This window comes from Ochlerotatus camptorhynchus, unplaced genomic scaffold, assembly GCF_037179485.1.
Source record: "Ochlerotatus camptorhynchus isolate MF236.1 unplaced genomic scaffold, CSIRO-AGI_Acam_v1.1 ptg000401l, whole genome shotgun sequence".
In the NCBI taxonomy this organism is placed as follows: Eukaryota; Metazoa; Arthropoda; class Insecta; order Diptera; family Culicidae; genus Ochlerotatus; species Ochlerotatus camptorhynchus.
The window spans coordinates 4,791,526-4,818,196 of NW_027040887.1; the positions used below are offsets into that span (position 1 = coordinate 4,791,526).

The 26,671-nt window shown below is 42.2% G+C and overlaps 1 protein-coding gene across 1 annotated transcript in view; it reads right to left on the reverse strand.

Moving 5' to 3' along the window:
• Nucleotides 1–680: 680 nt before the first annotated feature.
• Nucleotides 681–26,671, reverse strand: part of LOC135710692 (5-hydroxytryptamine receptor-like) — a gene marked incomplete at its 5' end in the record, with an annotated part of 33,959 nt that continues 7,968 nt past the window's right edge. Inside the window, 2 exons of the mRNA XM_065233338.1 lie at nucleotides 681–893; nucleotides 17,235–17,270. Coding sequence (XP_065089410.1) covers nucleotides 681–893; nucleotides 17,235–17,270 — 249 coding nt within the window. The remainder of the gene's footprint in view (nucleotides 894–17,234; nucleotides 17,271–26,671) is intronic.

Sequence of the window (26,671 nt, forward strand, 5' to 3'; positions counted from 1 at the left end):
GAAGTGAATAACGGGCCTGATGGTTGCAATAATGGAGCTGAAAATTCCATCTGGACAGGCGCATTTAGGAGTGGCCTTTGATCTACCGAATTCTGTGGCATTGGTGGTAGTGGAGAAACAGGGTCATTTGCAGGGTCTTTGGGAACCTGATTCAAATGGGGAGTGTACGTTTTTCCATTATGACTTCCGTCTGATCTTCCAGCGTCTATCTAGCCAATCTTTTACCTTTTGATCGGAACTTACAACCGATCCATCTACACCGATTATCCATCCGCCAGCGGTCGTAGAATTACTTGACAATACTCTAGAGATTCTCTCCTCACTTGCTGTGGTTTACGTTTCGATTCCAATTCCTCCTGCAGTTTACGCTCACGGATACGTTTTGCTTCCTCGGTGAGCTTCTGGCGTTCTTCTTCCTCCAGTAGCTGCTTCTTGATGCGCTCTTCTTCTTGCAACGCTTGTTCTTCCATTCCATCAGCTGCTGTTGTTCGACAAGTTTCAGTTGTTCCGTCAGCAGTGCAGCCCGCATGATGGAACTTACGATTTCCGAAGGTTCAGGGCTTTTCTTTCCCTCCCGTGATCCTCCCTTTGAGCCCGCTTTTGACCCCTTCAGTGGACGTGTTTCTTCAACTGGCACTTTCAGGCGATCGTCATTGGGTTTTCCCTGCTTGAAGCATCGCTTAAAAACGTTTGTGGTGCCCGGCTGCTGACTCATCGACACCAGCACAGCCAAAGTGCTCCCATAGCTTGCATCGGTTGCACTGGCCCATCGCGCATTCCGCCGAGTCCACCCGTTCACAGGACTGGCAATTCTGAGCGGAACCTTTATCATCCGTCATACTTCCTATACCCGAACAAATTTCGAAAATTCTGAGAACCACTTTATCGTCTTGCTGGAATGGTTGAATAAGTGTATGGTCCAAAATTACAAATTACAATATCCTTGTCAGTCTGATTTATATAATGGTGGGAAGTTTTCCAAACGATCAGTTTTCACATTCCACCAAATTTTATACTGCACTTTGTATGTGTACCATAACGTCCCATTCATCCCATTGTATCAACCCAACTGTCATTCATTTTAGTTTGAAGAGCTCTACCTTCGAACTCTTTTCTCAACTACTTACATTGATTGAATGAGCGAGCTTCGTTACCCCTTCCTCCACCAATCCTAGCGTTGGCCATCGCAAAATCGGTAGAAATCGTGCCCCAGACAGATAAAGTTATAATTGCGTCCATTCATACACCTGGAATCAGCAGGAAGATGATTTTCAGGACAAAAGTTTCCTGCTAGCTGCTATTTCCGCTCGTTGTCGACGATGAGCCGAAAATCGGTGCAGGACGCGGTGTGTAATTACCTCACGAGACCGACTAATGATGAGCGGCAGATTGCGACAATTTGCCTACAAAAAGTTTTTGCCCTATTTTCACTTCCCTTCCGCCAATTTTCACAAAGCAGCAAACTTCAGGTAAAGTGGTAACGAATGAACCAATTAGGGCATTTCCCCCTCGCTCTGCCTGAAAAGGATTAAATAAAGTCATCTCCGGAAGAGAGTTATGAAACGCGATGCATTTGTCATTCCTGATCTGTGGGCGGGGGGGGGGGGGTCACTCTGCTATCAGACGACGACTGCTTTATTTATTACGCTGCAAACTGCCTCCCTCGGGTGGCCTACAGGGTTAAATGGGGGAGCACAATTTACAGCCTGTTGCTTTTGAAAGATGGATTACCTCTTGCGACTCGCAACATATCGATAATAAATAGCCACTTGTGAGGGCTACATTTATCAAACCTCGATACATCACATCGTTGGTTGCCGGGCCAGTGCTCTGCTGGTATGGACAGTAAATAGTGTCACCGTTCCTTACCATCGCCTTCTCCACTCTGCAGGCGGAAAACCGTAGTACAGTTTAGGGATAACGATACAGCTGTTGCGCATGTCGGTCGTTGTCGACATATTTAGACGATGGCAGTGACGTAAGGTGGGGCTTTTCGGCCTTCCGGTTTCGTAAATAGAGCGGAAGTTTATCTTAATGGGTATCAATATCCGACACGGGATTGAGTCCTGCTACTGATTCTACCTTAAACGAGTTGTATTTTCTCGTGAAATGGATTTGTCGTTCAGAAATACTTTTGCCGTAGATTGATACCCAGAAATGGGCAGTCAGTTTTTTGTCGGCCAAATACAGCAGTTGGCACTGGGGACGCCTACAAACAGTGGACGAAATATGCATACCAAAAGATAAGCAATTATAGCGGAATTAAAAGTAAAGGATAACCTTCCCTAAAAGCTCTTCACAGGAGGCTTCACTAAATGGTTCGATATAATAAATTATTGTGTTTGCGCTATTGAAAGTTTCTAAAATTTTCAACTTAGGGTTTGCTCGAAAGTTACGTAACGCAATAGGGGGAGGGGAAGTGTAGGAGAGGGTTTACATTTGTTACACTTTGTTTAAAGGAGGACTCGGTAGAGTTACGCATAACAATGATGTTCTACAAAAAATAGTAAGGCATTCCATAGGTACAAAACTGATGAAGTGTTGAAAAACTCTAACCCTGAAAATGACGATCTGACCGGTGTTTTCTGAATTGGTAAAAAACTGTTTTAAGGGGGTAATACCGTTTGAACCCCGTTTTCACCCTCTAACTTCGTCTACTTGAGATATAGAAAATTGTCGTCTTGCACAAAGTTTCTTAAAATGACTTCATGTACAATGTTTCCATAGATTTTAATAAAACATTGAAAAAAAAATATCTTAGTGTATACCCCCCTTAAGCAAACATTTTCACCACTCAAATAAAGCACTCCAACAATGATGAAACATTCAACAAACTTCAAAATGTTACAAATTTTACTAGGGGGGGAGGGGGTAGGGGGGTCTTCAGCATTTTTTGACGTAGAACTACGTCTTTGTCGACTATAGTGGGGTGCAAATCAAACAATATGCGTGGTAAAATAGTGTTTCAAACACGCCAATCGATAGGATATTACTTTACAAATCTGCTGAAATAAATATTTTTTTCAAAACATTTGAAAAATGTACAAATGGTAATTTTATCTCTGTTTTCATGAATTAAACGTTTTTCCCAAACCCAGTCGTCATAATCGAGTACCACTTGGTTGCACATCATTCTGTTTGAACATGAAAAGATATAAAACAGCACTGCTGTCGTGCCTATGCTCAACATATTCGCTGCCAGACTGTTGAGCAGTTCAGTCGATTTGAATTCTCTCTAGTTTCGTTCGTTCGTTCGCAAGTCGAATTAGCTCCGCGTTGTGTAGTGACGCTCTCGCTGACCCAGCCATGGGTAAGAAATCGCGCGGTAACGCGAGTGCCGGTTTACCGGGAAAACAGACTCTCCCAGGAGACGGCGCGACCACCGAGCCAGCCCAGAAGAAGCAGAAGAAAACCCCATTGCCCATCCCGACAGGAGTTGCGGACCCGCAGCCGGGGCCTCCCGGAACTAAACGACCCAGACCTGAAGACAGCAGCGCCACCGTATCAGCAGCAAAAAAGCTGCTGAGCAACAATCCGTTCTCCGCCCTGCAGAACGGAGCGCAGCCGCAGTCGGACCCTGAGACGGTGCCGAAAAAAGTTAAGTTGCCACCCTTCTATGTGAAGGGCTTCCCTCCCGGGCTATGGGAGCAGCTGGATTTCTACATTAAGCAGGGCCTTCGCTGCACCATTAAACGGTGCACGGAAGGCTACAAACTGATGGTCCCGGCCGAAAAACACTTCAACGTAGTTCAGGCCCTCTTGGACAGAATGAAGCTGGAGTACTTTTCCCACGACATCGAGGCCACCAAGCCGCTGAAAGTGGTGCTGCGCGGGCTCCACGACATGGACACCACCACCTTAATGGACGAGATTAAGGCGAACGGCCTCAAGCCGGTCGAAGTCCACAAGATGACCCGCAGCAAGGCCATCAAGTATCGTGACCAGCTCTACCTGGTCCATCTGGAGAAGAACTCCACAACCGTGAAGGATCTCCAGACGACACGCACACTGTTCCACATCGTAATGAAGTGGGAGCGGTATAAACCCACCCACCGTGGCGTCACTCAGTGCTTGAACTGCCTATTGTTCGGGCACGGCACCAGGAATTGCCGCATGGCCAGCCGCTGCATCAAATGCGGCAAAAACCACAAGATCGACAACTGCGACAGCATCGAGGAAGCCACTCCCACATGCGCCAACTGCGGTGCCGCCCACAAGGCCACGAGTAAGGCCTGTCCGAAGCGGGCTGAATACGCCGAGATCCGGAAGAAGGCCTCGTCCAACAGCCAGCCCGGTCGCAAGAAGGTTCCAGAAAACAACGCGCAGAACTTTCCTCCGTTATCACCGGTCCAATCACGGCCAATTCCAGTGTTGCCGCCGCTCCCGCTCAACCAACAGTTGGCTGCCGCTGCAGTACCCGGTCAAGCCTCCGGGCCATCAACGGATCCCCCTGCTCCGGGATTGGCCGGTACAACCGGTGAAGCTACAGACGATTCTCCGCTGTCAACGGATGAGATCGTCACACTGTTGGCCCAGGCCATCATCATCAAGCGCACCTGCGCAACAAGAACACAACAGCTCCAAGCTATCATCTCCTTCGTCGCTAATTATGGACCGTGAACCCATAAAGATCGCCAACTGGAACGCTCGCTCCGTAGGGGCGAAAAACATTGAGCTTGCAGACTTCCTCCGCAAGCACGACATCGACGTGGGCCTTCTCACCGAGACCCACCTCAAGACCGGTGACAGCTTCTGGCTGCCCGACCACAGCATTGTCCGGCTTGATCGCACCAGCTCCAGGGGGGGCGGTGTCGCGGTCATCATCAAGAAAGGCATCAAGTACTGCACCCTACCCCACTACCGCACTTCCATCATCGAGGCCGTCGGCGTTGAGGTGGAAACATCGACCGGAAACGTCCGGTTCATCGTTGTCTACTGCCCCCGGCAATGTACCGTTAGCAATGGTACAGCACAGCAGTTCAAGAACGACCTTGTCATAACCCGCACCAATGCCCGCTTCATAATCGGAGGGGACCTGAACGCCCGGCACGAGGCCTGGCGGAACTACCAGCAGAACCAAAACGGCCGCCTGCTATTCGACCATTCCCAGCATGGTCTCTATTCCGTCTGGTTTCCGGACGAACCAACCTTCACATCACCGACGGGCAACCCATCGACGCTGGACCTGTTCTTGGCAAACACCAGATTAGCCAAACCGGTTGCCGTCAACGACCTGAGTTCGGACCACCAACCGGTGCTGACCGAGCTGGCCTACAACGTGGCCCCTGCACCGTGCCAGCGGAAGGACTACCATCGAGTCAACTGGGTCCAGTTTCGACGCGTGGTCGACCGCCACATCGACGACAACCCACCGCTCGACACAGTGGATGACATCGACCGGGCCCTGGAGGGTCTCCATCAAGCCATATCCGTGGCTGACGAAGAGTGCGTTCGACGAGTTCCTGTGAGGGGTAAGTTTCAAGCAATTGATTCCCACACCAAACTCTTGATTCGGCTCAGAAATGTTCGTAGACGCCAGTTTCAGTGGACTGGGGATCTGCAGCGTAAATACGAAATGGTCGATCTGAATCGGTAGATCGCTTCCAGAATGGTCTCAATCCGGAACGAGAGTTTCGGGCGGCTCGTTCAGAACCTGGACGACCATTCCAGACCATTCTGGAAGGTTGCCAAGGTGCTGAAGTCTCACCCCAAGCCCATTCCACCACTTAGAGTCAATGACGAACGGCTTATCACCAACGAAGAGAAGGCCAATGCAATTGGGGAGCACATTGCCCAGTCGCATTTGCTTGGCTCTACAATCCCAAGTCCACTCGAGAACCAGGTTGTGCAGTGCGTCCAGACGTTAGATGCCTCCCCTTGTGCCGTCCCTCCAGAAGAACGGATTACAGAGGAACAAATTTGCTCAGCGCTGAAACACAGTACGAACATGAAGGCTCCCGGGTTTGACGGAATATTCAACCTAGAGTTGAAAAATCTCAGCGCGAGGGTGCACTCGCTGCTGGCTGCCATCCTCAACAGATGCTTGGAGCTGCACTACTTTCCAAGCATCTGGAAGGTGGCAAAAATCATCCCGATCCGCAAACCTGGGAAAGACCCTTCACTACCGTCAAGCTACAGACCGATTAGCCTGCTCTCAGCGCTGAGCAAGCTGTTCGAAAAATTGATCCTCAGCCGACTAAACAAGTTTGTGGAGGAACATGACATTCTTCTTCCGGAACAGTTCGGGTTCCGCAAGGGGCATTCCACCAATCATCAGCTCGTGCGGGTGATGAATAACATCCGAAGTAACAAAGCTGTATCCAAGTCCACAGCCATGGCCTTGTTAGACGTCGAAAAGGCGTTTGACAATGTCTGGCACGACGGACTTATATACAAGCTTTGTAACTCCAACTTTCCACCATACCTTGTGAAAATCACCCGTAACTATCTCCAGCAAAGGTCGTTCAGGGTGTCGTTGAATAGTTCCCTTTCGGGACAATTTCCGATCCCAGCAGGTGTTCCGCAAGGGAGTCTGCTGGGACCACTGCTTTACAGCATCTACACGTCGGACATCCCTCCTCTAGGAGACGGTTGCGTGTTCTTCCTGTTTGCAGATGACACCGCGATAGCTGTCAAGGGTAGGATGCCTCGTGAAATTACGAACAAGCTCCAACGATGCCTTGACACCTTTACTGATTATGCCACCACGTGGAAAATCAAAATCAACGCCTCGAAAACCCAAGCGATCATGTTCCTTCACAGACAATCATTAAAACTTAAACCGTCTCCCTCCTGTACCGTAATAATGGATGGTACAAGGGTCGAGTGGTCCACTGATGTTACTTATCTCGGGATGTTGTTCGATGAGAAGCTCCTGTTCCGCTCGCACATAGAGAAAACCCTAGTTAAGTGCTCCGCCTTGGTTAGGTGTTTGTATCCGCTCATTTGCCGCAGATCCCGCCTCTCAAGGCAAAACAAACTGGCTGTTTACAAACAGATCATAGCCCCCGCGATCTTCTATGCCGCCCCGGTGTGGGAATCGTGCGCTCAGACCCACAGGAACAAAATCCAGGTTGCACAGAATAGAGTGTTGAGGATGATCCTAGATCGTCCATTCGACACAAGAATAGCAGACCTCCATCAAGAGGCAGAAATTCCCAAAGTAGATTCCAAAATTGATGATATGACAACTAAATTTATTCAAAAATGCAATCTTTCTGAACATGCTTTAATAAGCAATTTGTACATAGTAGGTTAAGTGTATATAGTAGAGTAGGTTAGTTTTAAGCTGTAAATAGTAGTATTAAGTAGTTTCTCTTCAAATTCTAAAACAAAACAAACCAATCCCACCAAGGTGGTCGACCGTGTACTAAGTCTAGGACTAATTCTGTAAAACAAATTTTGAATTTTGCCCATACCTAAAGATGAAGAAAGCAATTAAATCACTTAGTAAAAATTTATATGGTAATCGTCCAAGTTAAACTAAAATAAAGATCATTTAAACTAAAACTGCCTATGCTCATTACTGCTTCGGACGGCGTGAAACTTGGTCCTGCAGCAAGCAGGATCAAGTCAGCGGATAAATGCGTGATCCCCTTCACAACCAGCGATGAGGTGGGTCCCGTTTAACTAAACCAAAACGCGGAAAAGTTATACATGCGTCGCCAAACTTAGGGATGAGGTGGCAAAACTCAAATTGTTCCCGTGATTCTAGATATGAAGCGTAGGAACAAAGATCATGTGCTCCAGCCTGCAGTAGTACAAGTCGGTTGGTGACCTACTGAAAAACAGTACGGTCGAGCTTTACACCCACGATTTGCCTTCGGTGAAACCATTGAAGGTTGTTTTACGAGGACTGCCGTCGTATGAAACGGTTGCCGTAAACAATGAACTGGTGAGGCTTGGACTGAAACCAGAGGCAGTCCACCCAATGAATCGACGCTCTATGCCCAATGCTAACTATCGTGACCAACTGTTTCTGGTCCACTTCACGAAGGGCTCCACCACCCTTGCTGCGATGAAGAGCAACATACGTGACCTGTTTCTACTGGGAATCCTACAAACCACAACACCGTGATGTAACCCAATGCACAAGTTGCCTCTCCTTCGGCCATTGCACGAAGATTGCTTTGCCTGAGTTCTCGTAAACGTGCATTGGCAATGAAATAGACGAGCACACTTACCCACACAGAGAACCGGTTAATCACTCACCACAACCGTCCCATCGCAACCGAGATGGAAAATTACAGGTGGGCAGAAACTCACAGTGTTGGTGAGTTCTTTTCCGTTAATGTTCACCAAAAGTTCACTATTTTGCCATACAGAAATCCAAAACAAAAATTTGTATGGGTGGATTTGGACAGTTTTTGACCTGTGGTGTATGTTGGTCACAAATGCCGTGCCAAACTGATTTCCTACGCAATCAATCAATCTTTGATGTGAATTTCGCTAATAAACACGAGGAGCATTTCTTATAGCAAACTTGCCATAACAAAATGGGCATGGTTCATTTTAGTAAACAAACTAACACTTCTTCCTACTGTGTCACCTATGTATTAGGCGCCTTTGACTGCAACAGAATACTCTTTCTAGCATTCAGCACTGCGATGCAAGTGTGAAAGAGTAAGCTGTCTTGTTCTGTCGTGCCTCCGTCAGTTTTATCACTGTCAGTTTGTCCAAAAGTGTCAGATTGTCGAAAAATGTCAAGACCATGTGAGCTATGGTGCATCTATATGTGGTTGACAGGGATAGGGTCCCCCTGCTACACACAGCAAAAAATGCACTGAGAAAATGCATCAAATTTTTTTTTGTTGTTTTAATAAATGTACCTCAAGTGATCTGCCCCTAGGGTGTATGAGTAGGTGTGGTGTCACGCGAGGGGCGTATGCAACAGTCGCCAATTGATTTTTTTTTGTAAATATGAGTTGTTTGGTGTACAAAAACAATTGGAGGGCCAAGAATTGTAATCAACTGATTAACCCAATCCAGTGGCAGGCGCGTAAGCAGCATGTCATACAGTGACAGCGGGCCCAGCACAGCAAAATAAATGATTTGAGCCCGGGACATGCTGCCTACTGTCAAACACTGGCCTGGATTAACCGAATCAAAAGTTGAATTCGTAAAATCGATTTGAATGCTGTACAACGCTCATGCTCTCATATCATGACAAAGCTACGTCAAACAGCTGATAACGGACCTCATTCAAACGTTCATTGATTTTTTTTTTGTAGAAACGTGCCGTAGCTTCATTTAAAATATATCACTTTTTCTTTTCACAGAAATGTGTTTTCTCATGAGCCCAAAAGAAAATTCTTATTTTTCAGTAATCACCCGTTAAATGTGTACCAAAGGAAGTCAACTTCCAAACTGAAATAATTTCTGAGATCACATGAATAATTCAAAAATAATTGGTCCATCTCATAAGCGTATTTGAGAGATAGGGGGCTTACTATATATAATTATATAAATTTTATATTTTACCTCTCAGGATTCCATGCAACTTCGCATTGGTCGCTAGAGTTCACCAACTCGAGAAGATGGGAAACTCCGAAATTATTTTAGTTTGCAACTTTATTTTCATTGAGAAGTGAGGGAGCGGAGAGGATACAGGAAGCTCCTATCCAACTCAACCCTTTGCAGTGAGATTCAGTTCTTGACGCTGCCGAAATCATCAGCAGCGCTGCTACGCCAAAACACATTTAAGCTCCAATAAGTTACAACTTTAATTGCGGCAAGGTGGCAACAAATGTAATACCATCAAAACCATACTTAACTTCTCGCAATGGTCAGTTAAAAATTCAATTAGTTGCTTTCGAATTGACGAGCACTATTTGCGTAAATCATGCTTAACAATAACGTTATCTAGAAAACTTTCTCTATTTTCTCTGTGAATAGAAGGTGGATATTAATTCTAAACAAGGCAATCAATTGGAATTTCATCTACGAATCTGCTAAAATGAACACTTTATCAAGTTTAAAAAGGCCACTTTTGAAAATTGCACGAATGTGCAACTGTTGCTATAATAATGAAAATTATCACTGTGAAAAGCACTTTCCCAAACACAGATTTAAAAATTGAATTCACTTCGGTCTCACCGCGTGTGGTGAGTGGTGGTGTCATCATCAGCAGCAGCTGCCGGCAAGCGCGAGCTGCAGTCCACTGTGCGGTTCATTCGCCAAAGAACACCTTAATAGCTCAGCATCACTAAACCATCACGACAAAACGGTTCTTTTCAGGACCACCATAAATTTGTTAAATAATATTTTATGGGCACTTCTCGCGTTAACTGTCAAATAGACCAATAGATCGATTCTCTTCATCGACTCTCTCTTTCGTTAATAACTCGGTTCCAAAAACATGTTCAGCTGCTATTCTCGTCTAATACGCTTAATAATGTATGAATGCAGCCAAGTTATCAACGAACGACAGAGGCGATGAAGATAATCGATCAATGTAGATTGATTCTATTTGAAAAGTGACGTGAGACTTGTCAAGGTCATCAGTCGGATGTCAGTTCCCATAAGCATAAAATACCATGTATTTTAAGGCAACATTGGGGGTGCAATTTCAAAAATCAAAGTCGGTCGTGGCATGATAGGTGTCTGATTTTGATCCAGAGATGATTGATTCTAATTCTTAATACGTCAATCGATAGGAAATTTTTCTTCAAATCTGTTAAAATTTAGAGTTTATCACTATAGCAAATTGCACGAATGTGCAATTGTTGCTACAGTTGAAATTATCACCGCTTGCCTGAGAAAAGCGCTTTTCCTAACACAGATTTCAAATTTGAATTCCATTCGGTCTCACCGAACGATTGTTCTTTCAATCACCGCTTGGTGGTGGTGTTTTCTAGTACACAACGAAAACTCTCCGCAAGCAGCTAGCTATCCATCCAAGTAACCAACAAGCCCGCTAATTCACCTTTTTGCAATATAAGGCTGATGCACGGCTAACATAGGGGCATGCTAAGCTTTATATTAGCCGCATATTAGCCTTATATTGTAGGCGAATTAGCGGGCGTTAGAGGCGTTTCCGTGATGGGAAAAGTGGTTGCCCTAACACAGTCGCTGAATTTTGATACCGATCACTGAGCATGCCAGAGGGGGGGGGGGAGAGTACCTTTTTGTATGCCTTTTGATGCAAATTTTAAGCCCCTCCTATTAAGAGAATTATGCCAAAAAAAATATTGCCGAATTCTCTTAACAGAAGCGGCTTATAATTTGCATCAAATAAACGTAGATACCGTCCGGTATGCTCAGTTTCTGTGATTGATGTGTTTTCCCTAATACATATTTTATTTCGACACCGCTATCATCTCCAAGAACATTGAGAAAAATATTCCACAGTATTGTTATAAACTGGCTTCCAAGCTTCCAACACATCGGTACTTTTCAGGACCACAAATGACTCATAAAAAAGACATATCGTTCAGGCAACCGACAGAGCACCTCAGAAACATAACTCTCAAATTGTTTCCAAATTTTAACCTACTTTTTCAGTGATAACGAGTTAATAAATTAATAATATTTACTATACTTTTGCAGTGACATCAAACATACACAATACGAAAAATTCATGTTAATTTAGGTGCTCTGAGACTGACACATACGAGCGTCAATTTTGACATAAAATTAAGCCATAATAAACGCGAAATTCAGCTCAATAAAACGTACTTTTCGTCGAGTAACAAACGTGTAAAATAAGGAATTTTTAAATGTGTACCTTTCGTAGTCCTACGTCAAATCTACGGTCGTGCCTTGGATACAACCTCTTACTTTTTCTAAGTGTGCTCCATACACATTTCAAATGCAATGCGGAAAGCCAAGTTACAACTAATCGCCTCCAAATTTTGCACACACTCACTTACAAATAAATAATTTTACCCGTGACGGAATCCCTCTCTGACGTAAAGGATGAGACGTAAACAAACATGTCATGTAAAATTAAGTGCTTCAAGACCAAGGAATCCAAAATATCTCCAAATGACAAAATGACAAGCGATCAACGAACCGAATGAAAACGCTTTGTCGGAAGTGGAAAGCAATAATGATATAATCTTCTTCCTTTTTTCTCATGACAAGCAGTCCGTGACACACCGCTCACTCAGGGCGGTAGAAGGAAACGAGCAAATTTTTGGCAAGCTGCTACACGAAGTAAAGCCGAAGATGAAACACGTGTGTTAATGGGAATATTTTTGTTATGTCTTTTCTCGATTCAGATAAAGCTGTGTCCTCATCCATGCATATTGCAACAAAGCAGGCAAGCAATATATCATTGTCCTTCTACCGCTCCGATCGAGTTGTGCTACAGAGTGAATTTGTCATGGTAGTCGTAGCAACCGTTTTGTCTGTATCGTTGGTTGCTTTATGTGTTTGGATTCGCTGTTCAAGACTGAACAGATCGTTTCTCGACGAAAAGTACGTACGATTGAGCTAAATTTCGCGTCTATTACACTGTACACAAATACCATCCTCTGTTCGAATGAAACCTCATACCATTCCAACCGAAACATCTAAATCGCTTTTCCGAATGGTAGCTGCAACCGGATGACGGATGTTTTTGTAATCCGATGAATTTCCACTCGAATACAGGATGAACAATGTTATGAAAAGGGATAGAGCCTTCAGTTGAAATGCGTAATGATCGCTGCAGAATGATTGTCGTCCTTAACTGAAATGGATATGGTACTGGTTCAGCCCCATAACGGAAATCATTCAAAATGATGATGCAAAATAATTCTATCGAACGTCATTTGCTGATCTGAGCTGACAAACGAGGTGGAAGCATAGCCATTGCTATCATAGCTAATACGAGCATGGGTTAAGCATGGAAACCGAAGGTCGTCTATTTTGTGGTGGAGGAAGTTTCCTCTATCAACGGTGAATTTTTGAATCCATGGAATGGCTATTCAGAATGGAAATATAAACAATCGAATTAAATATCTTATTAAAAGTATGTCTTACATGTCATACTATTCGTAAATTCAGTGCCAACATTTCAAAGGGCGTAATTGCTTTTGAAAACAATGGCTTGAGCTATCGATTTCTCGCAAATAAAAGCCCATCCCTTTAAATTAACAATGCTAGCTGGTAAAGGAAACATTCTTCTACCTGCTGGTCTTATTAATTTTCATGAGTATGCTTTTATTCGCGAGAAAACGATGGCTAAAGCCATTATTTACAAATGCAATTGCGCCCCTTTGAAATGTTGACACTGAATTGTTGTACTCTGAGCGCTGTATGTTTGACAGCCAATTTCTAAATAAAAATCATCCTTTATTTGGATGACAGTCATATGGATGCTCATCATCTGACGACCATAAGACAATCATCCGAAATTCGGATGCATATTGTTGAAGAGCTTGAGCAATGCAATAATCATTCGAAATATTGAGGATGTTTTCGTACAGTGTATGGCTCAATTTTATGTCAAGCTCGTACACTCCCGATTATAAGTTTAAGGACACCCCCAAAAAAACATGACAAATTTGTTATGTTCATATCTCTGTCATGTTACGTTCAATTTTCGTTCTCTAATTTGAAAGGTATTGAATGGAACTTTCCTCGTAGGCAAATAGTTCAATATAGTTTTCAAATTTGGTGTGCCCCAAAGTTACAATATTTTTCAAAATTTACTCTGAAGAATCGTGATTGATTTTCTCAGAATTGGGTTGGCCAAATAAAAGTAGTAGTAGAACACTTATGCTATACCATTCTACCAACCGGTGAACACTCGTGTTTATTTCAGTTACCCTGGGGACGTAATTTGAGATTAGCCCCGGTCCCTTTCAAATTGTATCATTATTTGTGTACGGTCCTTATGTTTGAAATGACGTTTCACATTCATCTAGTGATGGCCGATTTTCATTCGAATAATCGATTAATCGATTAACGAACCGAAAAGTAAAATATTTGTAATCGGTTATAACAAACCGATATAAGCATTAACATCTCCAGATGATCATCACGGAACGTTTCAAACATGTACTGCACTCTCATTTGTGGAAAAATGGCAGCACAGCGAACAAAAAGTAATTGATTAGTTGTTAATCGAATAATAAAAAAATGGGACATCTCTGATGTTGGTGTGATTGTTTTGATCAAAATGAGCGCAAAATTTCATTTCTACCGAGGGGGCAGCAAAACCACAAAATTACCTTGAATACGGGGGGTATTCATTGCATGAAAGGGACCGTGAAAGAGGACATCAAAATAAAAAAAATATTCTTCCGACAGTTTCATCTTAGTATTCATCTTTGATTCTACCATTCAAATAACCTTTGGAGATCGAAAATTGAATGTAAACTGAGAGAACCTTGAACAAAACATATTTACGTCAATCTATCCAGCGGGACAAACTTAACGAATTTCAAAGTTGATACGTGTTTTGGAATGTACCAATAGCGTACCATAGCGTACCTTCAAGGATTTTGAACGTACCTCAAAGCTTCCCGGAAAACCCGTGTCCCACTGGATAGACATACGATTTCAGCAATGACCGAGTGATCGACCAGATTTCTACGGAAAAGTGACGTACCAAATGCGTACTTTACGAATCTGTCATTCATTTTTAACGTACCTCTTATATTCACTTAAATGCTTATACTAAACTTTTTAAATAGTTTTGTATATGAATTCTGGGCACGGAATTGGATTCCTCAAAAAATTTAAGCCCGATTACATATAAAAAACACTATACTTAAGTGCGTTCAAGCCAATTTGAGGACCAAAAACAGTTTTTTTTTAATTTTTATCCATTAAAAATATACTAATTTAACAGTGCAGCACAGTGTGTCTCCATAATTATTCATGAAATTAACGGTTTTGAATTTCATGAATAATTATGGAGACACACTGTGCTGCTTGGAAACCTTCATCATAAGAAAAGCCTTGATAACTTTCTGGTCGATCATGACCAACGTACCTAACTGGAATTCACTTTCTGATAGAATTTACCAGTGATTTAAATAAAAAATAATATTATTTAAAAAATTACATTTTTTTGATGATACATTAAAGAAAATCTGTTGGTACGTTGGTAATGATTGATCAGAAAGTGTTGGATATTCAGGAATAATTTCTGATAGATATCTGATCATTTGATCATGTTTTCTCTAATGTATCATCGAAAAAATGTAATTTTTGGAATAATATAATTTTTTTTATTTAAATCACTGGTAAATTCTATCAGAAAGTGAATTCCAGACAGGTACGTTGGTCATGACCGATCAGAAAGTTATCAAGGCTTTTTTTATGATGGATTTTTCCAAGCAACACCGTGCGTCTCCATAATTATTCATGAAATTAACGGTTTTGTTCGAAATTAGTATATTTTTAAACGATGCAAATTAAAAAAAAAACTGTTTTTGGTCCACAAATTGGCTAGAATGCACTTAAGTATAGTGTTTTTTATATGAAATCGGGCTTAATTTTTTTCGATGAATCCAATTCCGTGCCCAGAATTCATATATAAAAACGATTTAAAAAGTTTAGTATAAGCATTTAAGTTAAAATAAGAGGTACGTTAAAAATGAATGACAGATTCGTAAAGTACGCATTTGGTACGTCACATTTCCGTAGAAATCTGATCGATCGACTCAGTCATTGCTGAAATCGTATGTCTATCCAGCGGGACACGGATTTTCCGGGAAGCTTTGAGGTACGTTCAAAATCCTTGAAGGTACGCTATGGTACGCTATTGGTACATTCCAAAACACGTATCAACTTTGAAATTTGTTAAGTCCCGCTGGATAGATTGATGTAACATATTTGCATGGTTTTTGGGGGTGTCCTTAAACTTATGATCGGTAGTGTATGTGTCAGTCTCAGAGCACCTAAATTTGCATCAATTTTTCTAAGTGTGCAGTTATTTGGGACCTAAAATGGAATCAAAAAAGGGTTGTTCTCGTTTGAAGTTTTTCCATATAGTGGTAACCCACCCTAGTGTGAATGTGTATAATGCAAGTGCAAAACCTCTAATTTGACCTATTGTCCTAGAACACTGACTCTATAGCTCGCTCCTTCCGTCCCTTCTCGTGACGGGGACTTTCTAAGGGGTGGTTTTGGGGGCTTCGGACAGGGCGGAGAGAAAACTACAAAGGGAATGCACACGCACACAATACGGTTCTCGTTACGAAAGCTTTTGTTATTGTTTGAATTAGAATCATCCCACTACTGATGATGAATACGGTTTTTGTGTTGGTGCGTTACACGGTGTGGGTGCAGGATGTAAATCCGATGCAACAATTCAATTCCAAAGCTCCAACCACACATCAACAAAGCATGGCAAGCGTGGTTAGTAGTCGGGTCGGATTGGGTGGCAATAAATGGTGATCATCTTCCCTGCTACCGGAGAGCACTGATGGCGGCCGGGACAGATGGTGGCCTCTACGAACTATTGAGCACGCTCCTTGTTAGGACTAGGTACTATTGGCTGACTACACGAACAAGGGGGCTTGGGAACGGTGCAGTTGACTGGTATCAAATTGAAATATCGGGTTAAAAGCCCGGAGGAGATATCCAGGGATCGAATACTCATGCGACATTCTACAATTTCAAAATTTCAAATTACTTGAACCAGTCTACTGGGCACCTTGCTATAGATGTGAGGGGAAACGTTCGGTTTCTGGTTTCAGGATTCCGGTTTATGCGGGTGCGTATATATTGTCATTCACTTGGTCCGCTCTCCAATAATGCAATGGATGGAGAATTAGCCGGCTCTGACTATGGTCGGAAGTTGGGAAAGTTCGCTGCTCTTGGATTGGGGGAGGGGAATGGGACGGGTTCTGTGGTCTGCGGTTTGTCACAGCAAGTAATTCATCCCTTTCCCTTGCCACTAGCTGCAGTCAGGAGGATCATTGGAATGGGGTACTGAAGCAGCATTTGACTAAATTTCTAATTCAACCAACGGTAATGTTTGTTAATCGAAATGAATTTCAGCTAAACGAATACAACGATACGATTGAAAATGATGGAAACGAAAACACTTAAAAAATAAGACACCTAGAGTGAAATTTTGGATCCCAATTAGGATGAAAAAAGAAACCACCAAACACAAAAAGAAAAACACTCACCGAAAAAAATAAACCAATGACCCAAATGGATAAAATAACAAATAAATGTGTGGCGGTGAAACACATGAGGCGAGGGAACAAAATGAAGAAATGTATAAATCGAGTGAAAAATTCGAAAGGGAAATAACTCGTAAATAAATAACTAATGAAAATACTTACTAAAGTTTTTGGTATCAATTGCACAATTGTTTTACCCTGTATGAGTACGAAATGATGAAGAAAATTAGAGAAAAGAAAATTACAGATCTTCATTACAATAATTGGAGCGAAATAGTTCGAGCGTCGTCGAGGGGCAACCGTTTCTCGGAACTTTTCGGTGGAAAAAGAGTGTTTTTGGTGCAGAACGAAACGAAACTTAATAACTAGAAAGAGTATATTCATAAGTATATGGTTGTCATCAAGTTTGGTTCAAGTTTGTTTTTTTTTTTCTCAAACATTACGACAAAGTGACATGGAAAAAGAACACCACATGAATCAAATGTATAAACGGTAAACTTTTCGCTACGCTGTCGGAAAACGGGAACATGCAAAAGTTGAAGGAAAATGAAATGGTATAATTACAAGGATAGTTCTGTGTAGTATCCAACTACTTCGGAATCGGTGAAGGGACTTGTGATGAAAATTAATGAAATGGTTCGTTTTGACGCACAGTGGGTTAAAGTCGGTACTACGGAGCTAAATAGATTATTTTGGATTTTAGAAATCAATTTGCGTTTGTTTGATAAATTTTACATCCACTTGTAGGGCCATTTTAGCCACACAGAGACCTCTGGTCTATTTTTTATTGTGAGGCTTCTTATGATTTGATCGACGTTTCATTAGGCAGCTTAAAATAGTACTTTTTAAATATTTCCCCTAGCAAACGAGACATTCTACCACTCTATATGTAAAATTGTGTGTATGTTATAAAATATGCAGCTTTTAACTTTTCCTAAACACCCTATCAGAATCAGCATTTATTCTGGTGATGTTTTCGGTGAAATTACTTATTTAACCCTTCGCCTGTGCCAGAATAAAACTTACGTTGTCTGTACCCTGTACGGTGTTGACTCCACACACTAAGATTATTTTACAGATAAATTCAAATTGTCATATCTATCAATCCTTCTATCAAGGCAAGCTGTCAAGTTGAGCCAAACAACTCGAAACAACGTGAAGTAACAGTGAGAACTTATGAGTAAGTTCTGAGTTGAACTGTTAACCATAAAATAGGTCTTGTTCATCTGAACATCTTTGCCGAAGACGGGAATCTTCTACCTATTCAAGATGTTAAGTTAGGGCCAGTGTTGGCAAAATCATCACTTTACTTACTTATCCTGGTCCGTGGCTGCTTGTCTCCAATTTCTTGACCGTCCCACACTTCCAAGATCCTGCTCCACTTGCTCGCTGTGCTCCTCTTCGTCTTGTACCGGCCGGACTCGAGGCAAACACCATTTTTGCGGGATTGTTGTCCGGCATTCTTAAAACGTGTCCCGCCCATCGTACCCGTCCAGCTTTCGCAGCTTTCTGGATACAGGGTTCGCCATAGAGTTGTGCCAGCTCGTGGTTCATCCTTCGCCTCCATACACCGTTCTCACATACCCCGCCAAAGATGGTCCTAAGCACTCGTTGTTCGAAAATACCCAGTGCTTGCAGGTCTTCCTCGAGCATCGTCCACGTCTCGTACCCGTAGAGAACTACCGGTCTTATCAGCGCGTCTTGTACATGATACATTTAGTACGGAGGTGAAGTTAACCCGACCTCAGGGTCTTGTGGAGTCCGTAGTAAGCACGACTTCCGGCAATAATACGCCAACGAATTTCTCTGCTGCAGTTGTTATCCGACGTCACCCGAGATGGGAATTGACAGGTGGGCAGAAACTCACGGTCTCCCAGTGTTGGTGAGTTCTTTGCCGTTAATGTTCACGAAAAGTTCACTATTTTGCCATACAGAAATGCAATATAAAAATGTTTATCTGCGGATTTGGACTGTTTTTGACCTGTTTTGTACGACCAAAAGGTGTGTGCTGGTCACAAATGCCGTGCCAAACTGATTTCCTACGCATTTAATCAATCTTTGATGTGACTTTCGCTAATAAACACGAAGAGCATTTCTTATACACGCTAACTTGAAAGTACTCATTAATGAGTAAAAAAAGACACATTTTGAAGAAAAGTGGCTTAACTCATTAATGATTAAACAATTTTACCCATTAATGAGTATCTTTTCTTCAAAATGGGTCTTTTTCAACCATTAATGGGTACTTTCAAGTTAGCGTGTAGCAAACTTGCCATAACAAAATGGGCATGGTTCATTTTAGTAAACAAACTAACACTTCTTCCGACTGTGTCACCTCTCTTACTCGCCTAGGACGTCACCAATGCTCCGAGGTACACCAATTCATCCACCACCTCGAACTCATCTCCGTCGATTGTCACGCTTCTGCCTATGCGAGCCCTATTCCGCTCGGTTCCTCCAGCTAACAGATATTTTGTCTTCGACGTATTCACCTTTAATCCAACCTTCTCTGCTTCACGTTTCAGCCTGGTGTACTGCTCCGCCATGGCCTGAAACGTTCTTCCGACAATGTCCACGTCGTCAGCGAAGCAGATGAACTGGATGGACTTATTGAAGATCGTGCCCCGCATGATAAAGAACGCACATTTCATAACACCTTCTAGCGCAATGTTGAACAGTAGGCAGGAAAGACCATCGCCTTGTCGAAGTCCTTTGCGAGTTTCAAACGAGTCCGATAACGCACCCGATATCTTCACGCAGCACTGTACACCATCCATCGTAGGCCTGATCAGTCTGGTCAGCTTCCCGGGAAAACCATTCTCGTCCATAATCTTCCATAGCTCTTCACGGTCAATAGTATCATAAGCGGCCTTGAAATCGATGAATAGATGGTGCGTAGGGACTTGATATTCACGACACTTTTGGAGAATCTGCCGCAACGTAAAGATTTGGTCCGTTGTCGATCGCCCGTCCACAAAACCGGCTTGGTAACTTCCCACAAATCTGCTTGCTAGCGGCGATAAACGACGAAAATTGATCTGTGAAAACACTTTGTAGGCCGCGTTAAGAATAGTGGTCGCTCGATAGTTCTCACATACTAGTTTGTCGCCTTTTTTATATACTGGGCTCATTACTTCCTCTTTCCACTCCTCCGGTAGCTGTTCTGTATCCCAGATCCTGACTATCAGTCGGTGCAGACAAGTGGCCAACTTATCCGGGCCCATTTTGATAAGTTCCGCTCCGATACCATCTGTCCCAGCTGCATTGTTGTTCTTAAGCTGTCGGATAGCATCCTTAACTTCACCTATCGTGGGAGCTGGCATGTCCCCCTCATCCGCTGTACCGACGAAGCCATTGCTCCTGCCGCCTTGGTCCTCCGCCTCTGCGCCGTTCAGATGTTCATCGAAGTGCTGCTTCCACCTTACAATCACCTCACGTTCGTCCGTTAAGATACCCCCTTCCTTATCCCGACACATTTCGGCTTGCGGCACAAAGCCTTGGCGGGATGCGTCGAGTTTCTTGTAGAGCTTGCGTGTTTCTTGAGAACGATACACACTAGCGTGCACAGGAATCTTGTGAAGAAGGGGCAATTGTTTTTTCTATGGTGCATTTAATCTGGGGATGGAGAGTACTCCAAAGTGCGTGGGAGATGGTGATGTCCACCCACCACTGTTTCCTTACTGTTCAATTTAGCCAATTTTATTTAATTTTTACTCCCGTGGTGGTTCATCTTCTTCTATGGAAACTGCTTTCAGACAGCCAATGGGATTGACAATTTAATCCCATCGACAATGTCGATGATAATAGTTCGTCAAATGGTTGCAATAGTAGGTCTACATTTGCTGCAATGTTGTTGCCTTGGTGGTTGGATTCAGCTGAAGTCACTTCAGATGGTGGTGATAGCACCGACAAACCGATATGAATGACCAATAAGAATAGCATTCTCCTTTCACATGCACACTGCGTCGACAAGTACAAGGTTAAAACAGTGTGCATAGCAGTGAACAAACAGTATATTGCTCTTGATCAATCCAATCCAATCCAATCCAATCCAATCCAATCCAATCCAATCTTGAGAACTTGGCACATGAAGTCTGCAAGTAGTAGACGAAATACGCGTATCTGTCAAAAGAAAATAAACCAACAAACTGAAAGCTCTTCATAAAAGTATATTGCTGTTTTCGTCCTTTCGGCTTGTACCTCAGCAGTGCTGCCAGCCATTGGGCTGGCACCGTCAAAATATACTTTCAACACCTGCTCCCAAGAAATCTGCATCGCTGTCAAGACCTCAGCAATAGTATTGAAGATGTTCTTCGCGTCTGTTTTCAACACCCGTCTCACACCCACGAATGTTTCCGTCGGCCGATCATTATCAATATACCTGATGACAATTGCCAACCGCTCGTGGTGGCCACAATCACTCGTCTCATCTGCAATGATACCACTGGTTTTCCTCGCAAGGATTTCGCAATGTTTCGCAACATTACATTGTGCAACGATGTAATCATGTCAATTTGAATACGGTTACTTGTGTACTGGCAATTTTTGGCACCTTCCGCGAAGTGTTTTTCCAGCACAGGATCGTAGTTAGCCACCAACTGGGTGGCATACTTTCCGCTCCTTCCGAATGTTCACGAAGTGGTCGGCCACCTTTACAAAGTATGCGCATAATATCGATGAAACGTTCCATTATATAGCGAGTTTGTAACACAGCAATAGACCAAAGTTCAATGGCAAACTAATACCCACTTTTCAATTAGGGAATCCAAAAGCTGTCTTTAGACTTTGTACAGTTGCAAAAAAGGCCATCCTCAGAATTCCATGAGGTTCTTTTCGAAATTTTTAGAACTCTATGAGCTTTTTTGAAATTCTTCTAAGAAGTCCTCTGGAATTATTTTTAGAACTCTTCTTGACTTTTACTCAGAACACCTTGGAGCTTAAATTCCGTTGGAGTTTCAGAAGAATTTCCTCCAGAAATTATTCTTGGAATGTGCTAGAAATTATCGGTACTCTCTTGATATTTTCCTCAAAATCCCTTTAGAGTTTCACTCAAAATTTAATCTTCTCGGTTTTCTTTTTGAAATTATGTTGGAACCATCTGCAGGATTAACTAGAAATTATTCGCAAAGTTTTCTTGGAACACTCCCCAAGGAATCCTTTGGAACTGTCCTCAGAATTCAATATCCTTGAGGTTCCTCACGGATTTTTTTGAAACTCTCCTAAGAGCTCTTATGATATTCTTCTCAGAAGTCCACTGAATTTATGCTTAGATCTCTACATTTTTTTTTCTCAAAACACCTTGGAACTCAAATTTCTTTAGAGTTTCAGAATTTTTTTCCCGGAATGAGCTAGAAATTATCCTCGGAATTTGGTTGAAATTTTGTTTAAAATTCCTTTGGAACTTCACTCAAAATTTGATTTTTTCGGTATTTTGTTCGAAATTATCTTGAAACCATCCGCAGGATGCACTAGAAATTATCCATAGAATTTGCTTGGAATTCTCCCAGAAATATTCTAGAACTGTCCTAAGAATTCAATATCTTTGAAATTCTTCTCGTAATATTTTAGAACTTTTTTTTCTCAGAACACTTTGGAACTGAAATTTCCCTAAAGTTTCAGAAGCATTTCCTCTGTATTCTCCAGAAATTCTTCCCAGAATTTGCTAGAAATTATCCTCGAAATTCCCTTGGAATTTTCCTCAACATCCCTTTGGAATTTCATTCAAAATTTGATTCTCTCGGTATTCTTTTCGAAATTATCTTGGAACTATCTGCAGGATTCACTAGAAATTATTCGCAGAATTTTCATGAAATCATCCCCAGATTTTTTTTCTTTTGGAACTGTCCTCAGAATTCAATACCCTTTAGGTTCTTTTTGGAAATCATGTTTAATTTGTCCGTCCATTCACCAAAACGTTGTAGTTTTTCTACCAGAAATGTTCAATAAAACTTGCCCCTCCATTCACCAGACCTGTGCAATTTTTAGATCAGGAATTTTCAATTCAGCTTGCCCCTCTATGCACTAGAATGTTGCAAATCATCACCAAAAATTTTCAATAAAAACTTGCCCCAAGAAAATTTTACACCAGAATATTTGAATTGACCAGAACGATGCAAATTTTCCATCTTTAATGTTCAATTAAAATTGCTTCTCCAATCTTTAGATTGGTGCCTTTTTCCTTTTTCCATTTTCAACCAGATATTTTCAAATAAAGCTTGCTCCTATTTTCATATTTTTCATCATAAATTTTCAGTTAAGCAGCTTCCCTCCAATCATCAGAATGGTGCAAATTTTACACCAGAAATTATTATTAAAATTTGTTTCTCTATTCAGCAAGTTTAAGAACAAAAATTTTCCAAAAAGCTTGCCCATCCGTTCACCAGAACGGTGCAGATTTTCCACCAGAAATTTTAAATTTAGCTTAATTTTAAATAAAGCTTGTGCCTTCATTTACCAGACTAGTGCAAGTCTTCCACCAGAAATTTTCTGTTCATTCCATTTATCAAAGCGGTGCAAATTTCGCACCAGAAATTTTCAATAGAGTATGCTCCTCCATTCACCAGAACCACACCAAAATGCACCAAAAATTTTCAGTGAAGTTTGTTTCGCCATGCACCTTTGTAGTGCAATTTTCAGGCTTTGCCTCTTCATGCAGAATGGTGCAAATTTTCCACCATAAATTTACAATGAAGCTTGCATTCATCAGAACGATGCAAATTATGCACCAGAAAAATTAATAAACCTTGCTTTCACATTCACCACAGTGTTGCGAACTTTTCACCAGAAATTTTCAGTTAAATGTGCACCTCCAAATTTTTAGCGCGATTCAATTTTAGAACCAGAACCTAGAAATATTCAATAAAAAGCTTTTTATTCAATTTACCACCACGAAGGTGAATTTTTTTAACCTTAAATTTACCCTTTTCTTCTAACCCTCCATGAACAAACTTGAAAAAAAAATTACACCAGAATTTTTTTGTATTCACCGATGTGGCGCAATTTTTTGACCCAAAAATTTCATTGAAGTTTGTCTCTTCATGCACCTTTGTGGTGCAATTTTCAGGCACCATATCAAAGGAATTGACGCAATAAAAGGGTTTCAATTTTACCTTCAATTCAAGTTATCAAGAAATCTAGATATTTTTTTATCATAACTTTGAAAACGTTGAAATAAAAATCTTATCTATAAAGGTGGGGCAATTGCCCCACCTTGCCCTACCCTGTGCACGCCAGTGACGATACAGCAGCTCCGTTTCTTCGCACTCCAGCTCTTCCAGGCGGCGCACGATCCCGGAAAAGATGAACCTTTGCTTCTGTTTATATCGCTCAACATTATAATGGGTTCCTTGCTGCAGCATCGCCACTCGCGTTGCTTTCTTCTCGTCCAACACCGTCTGACACTTTTCGTCGAACCAATCGTTCCGTCGATTCTGCTCCACGAACCCAACGGCGCCTTCAGCAGCGCTGTCAATGGCTGCTTTCACGTTGCTCCAGCAGTCCTCAAGAGGGGTTTCGGTGAGCTCTCCCTCATCCGGCAACGCTGCGTCGAAGCATTGCACGTGATCAGTTGTGACTTCGGGCAGCTTCAGAAGCTCCAGATTGTACCATGGCGGGCGTCGGTACCGAATGCTGTTTGCAACGGAAAGTTTTTGGCGCACCTGGACCATTAGAAGGTAGTGGTCCGAATCGATGTTTGCGCCGTGATAGCTCCTGACGTCTATAATGTCCGAGAAGTGCCTTCCGTCGATCAAAAAGTGGTCGATTTGCGATTCTGTCTGCTGCGGTGATATCCAGGTGTACCGATATGGGAGGCTATGCTGGAAGTAGGTACTACGTATGGCCATGTTCTTAGAGGCGGCGAAATCGATGAGTCTAAGGCCGTTGGCGTTCGTTAGCTGGTGAGCGCTGAACTTTCCTATAACTGGTCTGAACTCCTCCTCCATGGCTTGGGCAGCTGTCGTATTCCCGTTCCAGCTGCTCGTAAAAAGCTTCTTTATTGTCAACGTCACTTGCTAAGTGAGAGCTGTGCACGTTGATTATGCTGACATTGAAGAAACGGCCGCTTCTGCATTCCGCCCATCACGATGAAAGCTGTGCTGTGTATTGCCGCAGCTCTGGTAGATGGTATAACCATCCCTATACGTATGTACCGACGATCTCTTCCAGCAAACCTCCTGCATCGCTACGATGTCGAACTTGCGGACCCTCAATAAATCGAAAAGAATGTGGGTATTGAAATTGAGAGACTTGCAGTTCCATGTTCCGAGTTTCCAATCGTTAGTCCGTTTCCGTTGCTTGGGTCTATGCCGATTGTTGCGGTCCGTATTTACATTACTTGCTTCCTGTACTTCAGCAGTTCCACACAGATTCGCAAATCGTTTCGGATCGACCTTTTACAATTATGAAACTATGCACAGTTGTTTGTTATTGTCCAACATGCCATTTTACATATATGGTTCCCTAGTTTTGCACACGACTAACACTTGAAAAGGGCTTATGCAAAAATGATATATCTTAACTCATGCGTATGATTGAAAAGCTGAGAATAGCAAAGTTTAAAGAAATTATTTGGGCTTTTTGTTAAAAATACTTCCAAGATTGAACACTCACGAATAACATCTCAAAAGAGTGAAAATTGCTCAAATTATGCGACAAGTGAATTTTAACCTACGAGTATCTCGAAAATAACAAATTTGGGCAATTTAAGCATTATGAGCTATCATTACATTCTTAAATCTATGCCTACTACATCTCTCCTTCCTTTTTTAATTTTTTTTTTAATTTTATTATTATAATTTTTATTATCATTGTTTAATAATCTTATAAACTTCATAATCATTTAAATAGGGGAATTTACGTATTCTCGTCAATCTAAGCAGCGTCCGAACTTCTATTAGCGATTTCTCAGCGTCACACACATACATGACAGGTTTGTTTGTTGACATTTATCTTCTGCTTGCTGTTCTACCAATTCCAATCGATAGAATTGATCAAAACGGGTTGAACATGTTTTTACAACGCTCCAAACTTCTCAGGTGAGAGTGACTATTGTCGGTAGTCTCTTTTTCTTCGGCACCTTTTCCATTTGAACTGCGTGTTAACCAGCTGTTCTATTATCGGCAACTTGAAATCAGCCGTATTTTGTAGTATGTATATTTCGTTTAAAGAAAAATATGGTATAACAGGAATTCACAGTCTTAAAAATGTAATCAGATTGAAGCTGAAAAGGTAAGGAATCGGCTTAATACATTCAGCGAAGAGTTTTGATGGGAAAATACAGTAAAATAAACGTTTCAATTTCGGTTGCCGAAAACAGTCAATGGGTGCCGAAGCCATAATTTACCCTATTCAGGTTTGCGTTTCTGTCTTTTTCTTCGAATTTCCACCGGTTCTACTGTTGCTTCTTCCTCCATTTCATTAACCGGAACATCCTCAGAATTGGTGAGAACTTCATCTAAAGCTATACTTCCGACGTTGAATGGGTTACTAGAAATCAAAAGTTTTGCATGATTCACGTGACGGTCAAATTCGATTCCCGTGGACAAATTCTTCAGAGTGAGTCTTGTTCCATTTTTCTTTACGACCACATGAAGTTGTGG